The sequence below is a fragment of the Gossypium raimondii genome, chromosome 13, assembly GCF_025698545.1.
Source record: "Gossypium raimondii isolate GPD5lz chromosome 13, ASM2569854v1, whole genome shotgun sequence".
Taxonomy (NCBI): domain Eukaryota; kingdom Viridiplantae; phylum Streptophyta; class Magnoliopsida; order Malvales; family Malvaceae; genus Gossypium; species Gossypium raimondii.
The window spans coordinates 18,724,342-18,737,387 of NC_068577.1; the positions used below are offsets into that span (position 1 = coordinate 18,724,342).

At 36.0% G+C, this 13,046-nt stretch overlaps 1 protein-coding gene across 1 annotated transcript; it reads left to right on the top strand.

Moving 5' to 3' along the window:
* The first annotated feature begins 679 nt into the window (after window positions 1–679).
* Window positions 680–2,194, top strand: LOC105782895 (S-adenosylmethionine decarboxylase proenzyme). Its single transcript, XM_012607973.2, has one exon. The coding sequence runs from the start codon at window positions 893–895 to the stop codon at window positions 1,958–1,960; it is 1,068 nt and encodes a 355-aa protein (XP_012463427.1). The 5' UTR covers window positions 680–892; the 3' UTR covers window positions 1,961–2,194.
* The last annotated feature ends 10,852 nt before the right edge of the window (window positions 2,195–13,046 follow it).

Below are 13,046 nucleotides of genomic sequence, written 5' to 3' on the forward strand. Positions count from 1 at the left end.
ATTTTCTTAAAATTACAGTATTTTGGATGGTAGCTTTTGTTGCCTCTATAGTTTTAATTTTCTTGCTTCTTGCCGAAGTCATTATTTTTTCTTTCTTTTCTTTTGTGTTTTTTAAATAAATTACGATGATGTTCGAGTTTTGAACTTAAACATGCTGTGATTTTTTGATACTTAAATGCATATTTTTTTGAATTTCTAAATACTTTCAATATATATACTGTTTCATGGTTTTCTGGATACTTGAATCTATATGGGTTTCATGATTTCCGTATACTTAAAAGAATATGATGTTTCATGATTAGAATTGTTTTTGTCCAGAGCTCAAGGTATTGATTTTCCGTTCTTGATACGTGCATGTTTCATCTGACCTGTTTGTTCTGTTTTCTAATTGTAATTTAGGTGTGGCTGAATGATCTATGGAGACTAAGGGAGGGAAAAAGAAGTCTAGTAGTAGTAAGTCATTATTCTACGAAGCTCCTCTCGGTTACAGCATTGAAGACGTTCGACCAAACGGTGGAATCAAGAAGTTCAGATCTGCTGCTTACTCCAACGTAAGTGGCTGGCATATATTTGAGTTTTGCAGATCATGAACAAGGCAATTGTACTTGCATAAATCATTTGATGCTGACAAATCTTGTTCCTTGTTTTGCAGTGCGCTCGCAAACCATCCTGATATTCGTAACGCAAGTGCCCCCCTTCTGACCACTGTTAAAGTGGTCAATTTATTTTTATTTGCTTTATTACTTAGTATTAATATCTATCTTCGGCCGGCTTCCTCCCCCTCTCTCCTTGCAACTGTTTTCTTTGTATCTACGATCTCCTCACTTGGCGTCTGTCTACTTTCTTTGTTTCTAAGAAACCCTGTTCTGGTATTTCCTTGGGCGACTTCACAATGGCGGTATCCGCAATTGGATTTGAGGGTTATGAAAAGAGGCTCGAGATTTCATTTTTTGAGCCTGGTGCCTTGGTTGACCCTGAAGGAAAGGGTCTTAGATCATTGTCAAGAGCCCAGCTGGATGAGATTCTTGGACCAGCTGAGTGCACTATAGTTTCTTCACTATCAAACTATCATTTGGACTCCTATGTCCTTTCTGAGTCTAGCCTCTTTGTTTATCCATACAAGATCATCATCAAAACCTGCGGGACAACAAAGCTACTTCTTTCGATCCCACCCATCTTGAAGTTGGCGGGTAGCCTTTCTCTTACCGTAAAATCTGTTCGGTACACTCGTGGGAGTTTTATCTTCCCTGCTGCTCAGCCATATCCTCATCGTTACTTCACTGAAGAAGTTGTTATTCTTGATAGCCATTTTGGCAAGCTTGGCGCTGGTAGCAAAGCTTATGAAATGGGTGGGCTGGATAAACAGAAATGGCATGTTTACTCTGCTTCTGCTGAATCTGTTAACACCAAAGCCCCTACTTACACTTTAGAGATGTGCATGACTGGTTTGGACACTGAAAAGGCTACAGTTTTTTACAAAGACGAATCGACCTCGGCAGCTTCGATGACCATGAAGTCTGGCATAAGGAACATACTTCCAAACTCTGAAATATGCGATTTTGAGTTCGAACCTTGCGGTTATTCTATGAATTCAATCGAAACCGATGCTATTTCGACCATTCATGTTACACCCGAAGACGGTTTTAGTTATGCAAGCTTCGAAGCTGTGGGCTATGATCTGAAAGAGTTGAATCTGGAGCAGTTGGTGCAAAGGGTTTTAGTTTGCTTCAAACCAAGTAATTTCTCTGTTGCCGTGCATGTGGATGTTGATTGTCACTCATTTGAACAGACCTGTCTGCTGGATGTTAAAGGATACCGTTGCCGGGAGAGTAGCATCGAAGAGCTTGGTTCAGGGGGTTCCATCATTTACCAGAGCTTCAACGGCATTGGGGGATGTGGATCACCTAGATCAACTCTGAGTTGCCTCTGGGAAGAGGAGGAAGAGTATTATTATAATTAAAACGGCTTATTTTCTTATGTTATAATTATTAAATAAATTGCTTCCCAGGCATTACCTGGTGATACAGCATGGGGTGTGTTTCTATTCTAGTACTTTTGTCTTTTATCAAGTCAATTGCTATGCCAGCAAACCTGAACTTGTTACTGCCATTTGTACGGCAGAATGTGGAGCTTCTCCATTTTTTATTATTATTATATTACATGAAATAATATGCGGCCTCTATTATACCTATAATTTGTTGGTTTAGTACTCTTTTCTTTAACTGTCAGCAACCAAGTATTTGCTATGTTATTTATTGGCTGAGAAAGATTGAAGCGGTGTTGATGTTGAAAAGGCAATCCTTTTTCATGCAAGCGTAGATGTGTTGGTAGAGACGTGTTTCTTTTATCCAAAGGGACTAGCTGTCCCAGTTTTGACGGATTACAAAGGACTTGTAGAAATGAAGCAATAAATTATTGGACACATAAAGCATATCCCTTGGATTTGATATGTCGGCCGTCCCTAATATTAAAGTTGTTCCCAAGCTTGAATATGATACACTAATTTTCGATTCATCAATTTCTAAAAAAGGTTAATTAATTTATCCAAGTTCATATAAATTATTTACATATTGATAATCTATTTACAAACTAATCAATTTTTTCACTTTGTCATTTTTCTATTATGTTTTTATTATTTCCATGTTTTAAATTTTTTATTCTCTGGGTTTTCCTTCATATTTTTAATTATTTTTCATATTTTACAAATTTGTTAAGTTAAAAGAAGATAAAGTAAAGGAAAAGCAGAGAAAGTAAATGAAAAGAGAAGTGAAAGAGAGGAAAGTTAAGTGATTTCAACTGTTTTTGTTTGAATTGATAGGGGAAAAGGAAAGAAATATAATAAATTTGTTTCCTTTTCTTTACCTCCCTCCCCTCGGATTGGAATGAAAGAAAAATTAACATTCAAAGGAAGGGTTAATGTACTAAGAATTTTAGATTGTTTTTCTCAAAATTTAGGGAAATTAATCGCTTTTAGAGAGAGAATACGAAAACACTTGAGCATTTTCGTCCAACGATAAGCCAACGGTCATTTTTCCAAATGGTAAAAGATTCAACAACTAATTCAAACGGCTATAATTTTTTTTTCTAACAACTAATTTATTTGTTATATATAACCCAACTCATTTTCTCTCTTTTTCATTCAAACCTTATTCTCACAATCCTATTCATCTGTTCTCTCAACTATTTTATTCTTAATTTTTTCATTCATTTTCTCTCAAATTCTTCTTGTTTCAATATTTTATTTTATTTTATTTTCATATATTTGACATAACTAATTTGTTTGGATCACAAACGCATTTCCGGCATTCAATTACAAGTAATAATAAAAAATATCATTACATTTTTTATTTTAATTATTATAATTATTAAGTTGTTAATATTACTAAATTTTTTATGTTTATATAGTCAGATTGAAGATCGGATTATCAAGATGTATATACACAATTTAAATGCAACGACACTGCATATCATTGAACAACACTTGCAAGAGACGAGATTCTTGCACGTATCTTGTATGCTTAGGGGGACTAAATTGGAGCCCGCACTTATTAGGGCTTTGCTGGAAAGATGGAGACTCGAGACACACATATTCCATCTTCCATATGGTAAGTGTACAATTACATTGGAGGATGTAGCATTACAACTCGATTTATCACCGGTTGTTAAGGGGTTAGTGCATGTTGGAGATTGGAGTGCAATTTGCTACCAACTATTAAGCAAGGTGCTGAACAAGTTTAGTAGTAATCGGATAGAAATGAAATGGTTAGAAGATAATTTCTCATATCTCGACAACTCCTTTAATGCGATTGAAAGACAACAATTCGCGCGAGCATTCATATTGAGGTTAAGCAGAGGTCTTTAAATCTTGAAATCTGGTACATTTAAGGTGGCTCCAACAACTAGTCGACTTAAAAGAAGCTGGGAAACTCAGTTAGGGATCAGCTGTATTGGCGACATTGTATTGAGAGATGTGCCAAGTAATGGAAGCACAAAAAGTTAAAATCAGTGGTTGCATACTCCTTTAGTCATAGGCATGGTACTACCTACTTGTAACACCCCTAACCCGTCTTCGATGCTAGATTAGGATTATGGAGCATTACAGTGCAAAACAGAACCTTAAACATTGCAACATGGACCAACATGCAATTCACATATTATATCCGATAACATAATTTAAACATGATATAAATACTTTTACGGGCCTTAAATTGGACTTAAGTGGCCCTAAAAACAGTTTGGGAACAATCAGAGACTTATTCGAATCAAAACAAAAACTTTAGGCCAAATTTGAAAATTTGTAAAATAGGCGTCATACGGTCATGTGGACATTCAAACTATGGGACACACGGCCATGTCCCAACCCGTGTGTCAAACCGTGTAACTCACTGATTTAGGTCACATGACCGTGTCGCAGGCCATGTGTCAGACTGTGTGAAACCTGCACCTAAAAAATATGACACATAGCCATGCGAGGTGGTCGAGTGTGGCACACGGCTGTGTGCAACAAAAAGTGCCCCTAAAACAAGCCATATCAAACTCAATTACTTGCATACCAATGCACACCATATCTAACCTATTTCACATGGTTAAAAGTACATTCAAAGCATAAAAAACATGCCAAATTCTCATCCAACCTTTGACTAACCAATATATCATCAATAAACTCTCCAATTCACACTTTAAAACCATTCATGACTTAAAATTATATTATCATATCTCAATCACATATATCATGAATACCAAAAGACCATTTCTTTTTAAATTATACAATCAAAACTTACCACTTTAGATAGTCAAAATTAAAATGACCAACTCCATAAAATTTAAGCATATACAAGCCAAATCAAACTATATATATACAACTAGACACAAGAAGAGCCAAAATACACCATGTGATCAAACTAGATAAGCATCTATTACATGCCAAAGCACATATATCATTTAATCACTTCAATGAACCAAACACATATCAATCAACTATTTCTTTCCTAATTTCAAAACACCATGCACAATCAGTAACAAAATATATTAAAACATACCAAAGGTTGGCACAACCCAAAGCATATCAATTTAACATGCAACCCTATACATGTCATTTATAACCATAGGTTAAAACATTCAAAAACCAGCAAAACGAATCAATGGATAGTGTGATCGTGCTCTGACGATGTTCCCAACCAGTCAAGCTTTCCGATGACCTACAAAGAAATGGAATAACTAACATAAGCATTAAGCTTAGTAAGCTCGTATAACATGAACTTAGTCTTACTTAACATACAAAATTTAAACCATTCAAACATGAATTCATTTATATGCCAATTTCACATCTTTCATTTCTATACACACACGTTTCAAAGGTTAGAAAATGAATCAATAAGACATATAAATACAACCAATCTTGAACATGTGTAATAAGCTTTTCCATCCAAATTCCATTCAACACTTAATTCACCATCATCAAATCTTATATCAATTCTTCACAACATTAATTTTCAATTTACAAATTATAACCGGGTAACTTGCCATACATATATTCATATCATTCCATTAATCCTTGATTGCCCGATGTACCTAAAGATTAGAAAATACTCATATATCCATTTTACTCTCTAAACCACCACAAATACAACTAATTAACATATTTAAAGACTCATGAAATATATAATTACAACAATGCATTTATATTCATCACCAAACTATACTAGTCAAACATTCATATCATATTCCTACTTATAATACATATCTCACCTGAAACATGTTACCTGAATAGCAAACGATTGAAGGATGAGATACCGACCCTTTTCGTTGATATCCTTTTCGAATACATCCTTTTTAACCTTCTTTAATGGATCATTTATACATCATCAACATGGATCAACCTGTTATTGGAACCCGGTGCCTGATGGATAAATCGTAACAAAGTTTTGAGCCCAGCGCTAGTCGGATAAACTGATAATGTTTTACGCCCAGTGCTAGTTGGATAAACCGACGATATCAAATGTGTGCCCAGCACTATTCGGATAAACTGACAATGAGTTGCGCCCAGCGTTAGTCAGGTAAACTGACAATATCAAATGTGTGCCCAGCACTAGTTGGATGTACCAACAATGAGTTGTGCCCAACGCTAGTCGGGTAAATCGATGATATCAAATGTGTGCCCAGCACTAGTTGGATGTACCGATAATGAGTTGCGCCCAGCGCTAGTCGTGTAAACTGACGATATCAAATGTGTGCCCAACACTAGTTGGATGTACTAACAATGAGTTGCACCCAGCACTAGTCAAATAAACCGACAAATACATACATGATTATACCGTTTCACAATTCTTCAATTCATAATTTAAATCCTTTACATTAATCTTCTATATTAAATTTCTATAATCTGCTCCATAACCATTTTCATATATATATATATATATATTTCCATAACATTACATTTAAAATACTAATAATTCAAATACATATTATTGATTATCAAATTAACCGATAATCAAAATAATTAAATAAATAAAGTTTGAATTTAATAACTACGAACTTACCATGGCTAAACTACAAAAACAACAAAAGTTCAGAGGCTAATCCACAACTTTCTCTTTTCCCGATTATCAACTTGTTCATGATATATAAAATAATTTATTTCATTTTATCAACCTCAATTTCACATAATATTTAATTTAATACATCTTATTTCTTATTTACAATATTTACACATTAGCCCCAAACTTTTACTTGTTACTCAATTTGATCCCTAAGACCTAAACATGGTTATTTCTAAAATTAACCCCTTTTCCCAAAAAACCAAATTTTAACTACTTCAAACCAGCCCTTAATCATGCTAAATTTCTCAAGAAAACCTAATAAATTCAACATTATATTTATTTAATCCCTAATCTTAAAATCACTCAAACCCACATTACCAAATAGCTAAAAACCCATCATTTACTTCAATCCAAAACATAAATATCAAGAAACATCAAGAACATCAATGGACACACTACACCAAAACAGGCTTTTAGTGGCACTTTTAGTGGCGTTTGGACAAAAACGCCGGTAAAAATCAAGCATTAGTAGCGCTTGTGAGAAAACGCCACTAAAAATTAAGCTTTAGGGGTGATTCTAAGAAAACGCCACTAAAAAAATGCATTAGCGGTGTTTCTGCTGAAAACACCGCAAAAAAACCAAACTCAACAGCGTCGTTTGGTGATCTTCTGAAGGCTTTAATGGCGTTTTTATATTAGCGCCGCTAATGCTGTGACTTTTAACGAGTTTTTAAGTATGCGCCGCTAATGGTAGGGTGTTTTAGCGGCATTTTTAATGAAGCGCCGCTAATGTTACTGTTTTTAGTGGCGTTTTTGGGGAAGCGCCTCTAATGTTAGGGTTTTTACACTACACCATAACAGGTTTTTAGCGGCGTTTTTTTAAGCCTTTAGCGGCGCTTTTTAACGCCACTAAATCCATTTCTGGCGCCTGAAGAAGCGACACAAAAAATGCCGCTAACGACAACGTCGCTAACTTTTGCGGCGCTTAGGAAAAAACGCCGCTAAAGATCATGTTCTTTAGCGGCGCTTAGGAAAAAAACGCCGTAAAAGATCATGTTCTTTAGCGGCGCTTAGGAAAAAACGCCGCTAAAGATCATGTTCTTTAGCGGCGCTTAGAAAAAAACGCCGCTAAAGATCATGTTCTTTAGCGGCGCTTTGGAAGAAAACGCCTCTAAAAGTAATGTTTTATAGCGGCGCTTGTTCAAAAACGCCGCTAAAAGTAGTGTTCTTTAGCGCTTGTTTCACAAGCGCCACTTGTTTTGATATGACTTTTAGCGCTTTTTAAAAACGCCACTAATTTTGGGATTTTTTTAAAATAAAATTTTCTGTTTTTTTCAGCCCTCCTACAAAAACAAATCAAAAGCAACCAGATCTAAACTAACCAAAAACAATAAATTTATATAATATTTCAAATTAAATGAATAAAATAATATTAATTGATATAAATAAAAGTTAATTTCAGACTTTTCTTTACAAAAACGTTAAAAGTATTTATGCAACATACACTATGACGGCGGAAGTTGCGACTGCTGAAACATCTTCATCATAATCTGAAGCTGCTGTTGAAGTTCGTCGTACTTTTTGCTCTGCTCTGCTTCTCTCGATGCCGCATCTTTTTGAAGTCGTAGCTGTAGTTCTTCACATTTCTTTTGAACCTCTGCTTCTATCACTGCTTCTCTCGCTGCGGCATCTGCTTCCCTCGCTGCCGCCTCTGATTTAAGTTATTGCTGAAGTTCTTCATATTTCCTTTGAACCTCAAATGTGGTCGCTTGCATCTGAGCCATCTGGTCTTTTAACCTCTGAACTTCAGCTTGAAATTGACTCCCCGAAGCCATGTATTGGTGTAAGCTGGATCCAAAATATTGGGTTGGACTGATAAAAGATCCTTGAAATCGAACCCGACCATACTTTTCAGGACCCAAAACTTCAGTAATAATCCGGTTATCAATGTCTTCAAGATGAACAGAACTATCACTAGAAGCAATCGCTTCGTACTCTGTCTTTTTTTCCTTTAGTTTTTCCTAATAAATAAATCACATAGTTAGGAACGCAATATATAGTAAAAAAAACAAATGCAATATAACAATAGTCGCATTACAAGCAATGAATTAAACCATTAGAAAATAAACACTATAAATAACTAAAACAAGTGAAATCGTATTAAGTAAATGTACCATAATTTCACCAGCTTCAGGAGTCATAGCAGATCCATCTTTCTTCTTATGTGTAATTTCAAAAAGTTGAAGGCGTCCAACTTTTTGATCGAACGACCGTTCCTAGTAGTAAAAATATTATTTAATAGAAAGTTATACATATTTGAGAATTAAAAAATTAAAAATACCTCCGCCTCAGCTACACATGCAAAACTTCTCGACCCGGCTGTGTGAGTGAATTTTTGTTGCTGCCGGCTGCTTTTTCCAACTCGTTCATGATCCTATGTTATAAAAATTTTAGTACGTAAATAGTAAATACTATAAACCAAAATAATTACAATAGTTTGGAAGTACGTCGTACCTCGCCTTTCTGAGAATGCCAAAATCTAACCGCATCTTCCCATTGGTACCTCAACATACCCGGCGGGACATTTTGCAATTTCTCATCGAGGGTTGTTTTTGTCTTATAATAATTTTTCTTCAAAGTACTTTTATTGTCTCTCCATCTTTTTCCCAATGCCTTCTTTACATAAGTATCCGAGACCTCTAAAGCAAACCTCGCCTACAAAAAACACAAGTTAATAAAGTAAATACAGGTGAAACATCGACCCAAGCATTACAGATGACTTTAACATTTTGTTACCTTAATATTATCGAGGGCTTGGTTTTTGTTGCTATCGGGCATTTGACGCCATGACTCGTAGTTGATAGGCAACATATTCGCATTTCGTGCTAAAATGCCCATGTATCCTGCTAAAAGTCGAGCTTCTGATCCAACAGGCTGACCAAAACTGTTTCTGCATACCTTGACACACTCGACTGGATCTAACTCGTATAACTCTCTAAGCATCGTACGTCCTCGACCTCTACGCGTCCCACCATTTTTAGCTACAAGATGTATATTATAATATAAGAATTTGAAAAAATAAATCAATTATAAGTCAACAAGCATGTAATTAATGTAAGTTACTTTGAACTTCTGTAGGATCCTCGTGTGTAATTGGAACATTCGAAGATCCAATTGCTATCTGTTGTTCAGTACTATTTGTTTCTGTCGAGTTTGGATTATTTTGAACAATGCTTTCCCTTATAATTTTTCTTCTAGGCATTTTATCTGCAATACACATAAAATGTAATTAAACTTAATAACTAATTACAACAATAACAGCACATATAAAATAGTATGATGTATATAATAAGACCAAGATTTAATACTAATGTAAGTTACATATAATTAAACAATCGTAAAATCTTACTACATCATTATTCGTAAATATCTCCATCCGTATCGTGACGAACCCATTGAAATTGTGCACTAGTACTAGGGATATTATCATTTAAGTTTTGTTCTGAAAATGGCAAAGTTTCTGATCTGTCGTCGATGTTATCTCTACTTTCACTGCCCATGTCAAACAAGTCTCTAGGGATGTTATGGAGTACAACGTACCAACCCTCATCAGTTGGATCTTTTGAGTAAAAAACTTGTTTGACTTGACTTGAGAATACATACGGCTCATCTATCAGTTGTTGTCCTGTGTGAATCAATCGGTCAAAGTTCACCATTGTAAAACCAAATTGATCTTGCTTGATTCCACGAGCTGTATTAACATCGGCCCAATCACCTCAAAATAAGACAACTTTCCATTTGCCGTAGTAATCCAACTCAATTATGTCGATGGTCGTCCAAATATTCCACATTTCCCTCGATAGGATTATTGTCCCTAGCGCTAGCATAACTTGTAATTGCAGAATTAACAACTATTCCACAATTTTGCGTTCTCCTCAACCTCTCGCGATATTTTGTATGAAATCTGAATCCGTTGATGAGGAACGCAGTATATCTTTTAACCACTCGATTTGGACCTTGGGAGAGCCATTTAACTTCGTCGTTTACGCTCTTCCCATTCCAAACCTATTGAATGGAAAGTAAACTAAGTAATTAAAAATGTTATGAGAAAGCATTATAATTTGTAAGCGAAAGCTCCAACTACATACCGTTTGGCTTAACCATTCATAAAAAGATTCTGTAAACAACTTATTAATATCTCGATGTTGTGTTCTTCGGTTGCGCGAACGAGATCTCAATACTCACTATGTTAAAAAAATGTGATCTTTGTTAGAAGATAAACAATTTTTAGTTTGATAAATATTTATAAAATTTGTAGAACTTACTTCCGTAAATGTTCCAATGATTCGTGGTGAAACAAAACATATCGATGTGCTTGTACCCACGATAAATTATCTAATTCCGCAATTTCAACTTTGCCGATTGGTTGTCCAAAACTTTGGAACAAATAAGTATCGGATAAGTTATAGTCCGTGAGTCCAGCATTCCTATTTGGTCTGTTAAACCTTGTTTCGACATCTTCCAAATATCTTGAGCAGAAGGTCATACATTCTTCTGCCAAGTAGCCTTTAGCAATTGATCCTTCTGGATATCGCTTGTTGTGGCAGTAAGACTTTAATTTGGATATGAACCTAAACACAATATACAACATTATCAAGAGTTGTAACTAAAGGCATAAAGGTGAATGAAGGAAAATTTTAAAAATACTCTTTAACACATTTCTATGGGATACATCCATCGATAGAAAACGGGTCCGCCAAGAATTGCTTTGTACGGGAGATGAATTATCAAGTGAACCATAATGGTGAAAAAGGAAGGTGGGAATATTTTCTCCATGTTGCATAAAGTCAAAGCGGCTCGATCCTGTACCTTCTGACGTTCTTGAACATCCAAAACTTTGCCACAAATGGCTTTCATTATGTTGGATAGTTCAATGATACAAGACGTCACCTTCTTGGACATACAACATCGTAGAGCAACTGGCATTAAATCTTACATCAAGATGTGATAGTCATGTGATTTTAGCAAATATAATTGGCGATCTTTAACACTAACACATCGAGATATATTTGATGCATACGCATCCAGAACCTTTATATCCTTCAACACCATGCAAAACAGTTCTTTCTCCGTCTTGGACATTGAGAAAATAGAAGGCGGCAACCGATATTTCCCATTCGGAAGTGGATTGGGATGAAGATCAGGCTGAATTCCCATTTGGACTAAATCAAGTCGACTCTGAATATTGTCTTTTGATTTTCCGTCGATGTTCAAAATTGTACCCACAATGTTCTCGCAGACATTTTTCTCAATGTGCATAACATCAAGATTGTGTCGTAAAAGGTGATGCTCCCAATAAGGCAACTCAAAAAAATACTTCTTTTTTTCCACAAGTCCGCCTCATTAGGATCGTCCTCTTCGCCGGAGCTTTCCTCAGCTTCATCATTTGACCTTCTGTTTCTCTGCGTGTTTGGCGGTTGGTTCATCTTCCCATAAATGAAATTCATATCTTCCAACATGAACAAGATTTGAGCCAGCAGTGCGGGAAGGAGCTTCTGAACTGCTCAAAGGTCAAAATCTGAACTCGAAATCTAAATCTATGATTTTTCGGTAACCACCGACGATGCCCCATGTAAGAGAACTTCTTCCCATTGTACAGCCATTGCGAGCATGTTTGTGCAGCACAACAAGGACACGCATAACGACCATTGGTACTCCAACCGGATAAATTGTCATAAGCGGGAAAGTCATTAATGGTCCACATCAAAGCTGCACGTAAATTAAAGTTCTCCTTTCTCAGCACATCGTATGTCTCGACACCAGCCCACAATTGTTTTAACTCTTCAATAAGTGGCTGTAAGTAAATGTCGATATCATTCCCGGGCCCTTTCTCTCTAGGGATAATCATAGATAAGATAAGGGAAGATTGCTTCATGCAAATCCACGGAGGCAGATTGTATGGAACAAGCACTACTAGCCAAGTACTGTGCGCAGTACTCATGATCTTGTATGGATTAAATCCATCAGATGCTAAGCCAAGCCTAACACTCCTAGGATCGCTTGCAAAGCTTGGAAATTTATTGTCAAATGATTTCCAAGCTAAAGAATCTGTCGGATGCCTCATCTTCCCATCATCGGTTCGTTCATCATGGTGCCACGTCATGAACTCCGCTGTCTTCGACGACATGAAAGCCTTTGAAGCCTTGGTATCAGCGGAAAATACCGTAAAATCTTGACCGGCTTCTTTCTTGCCTGTGCATCATTTTCATCGTCGTTCCCATCTTCTGTGTTTCTATTTATCCAACGTGATTGGCCGCATACGTGACAGCACTGTTGGTTTCTCTGATCGCCCCAATACAACATGCAGTCATTCGGGCAACTATGGATTTTGGTGTACCCAAGACCTAAATCTTTTATCATTTTTTTCATATCTTTGCATGATTGAGGGATTTTTGCAAACGAAAACATCTCTCTCAAAAACTCTAACAGCATGGTCAAAGAGTTCCC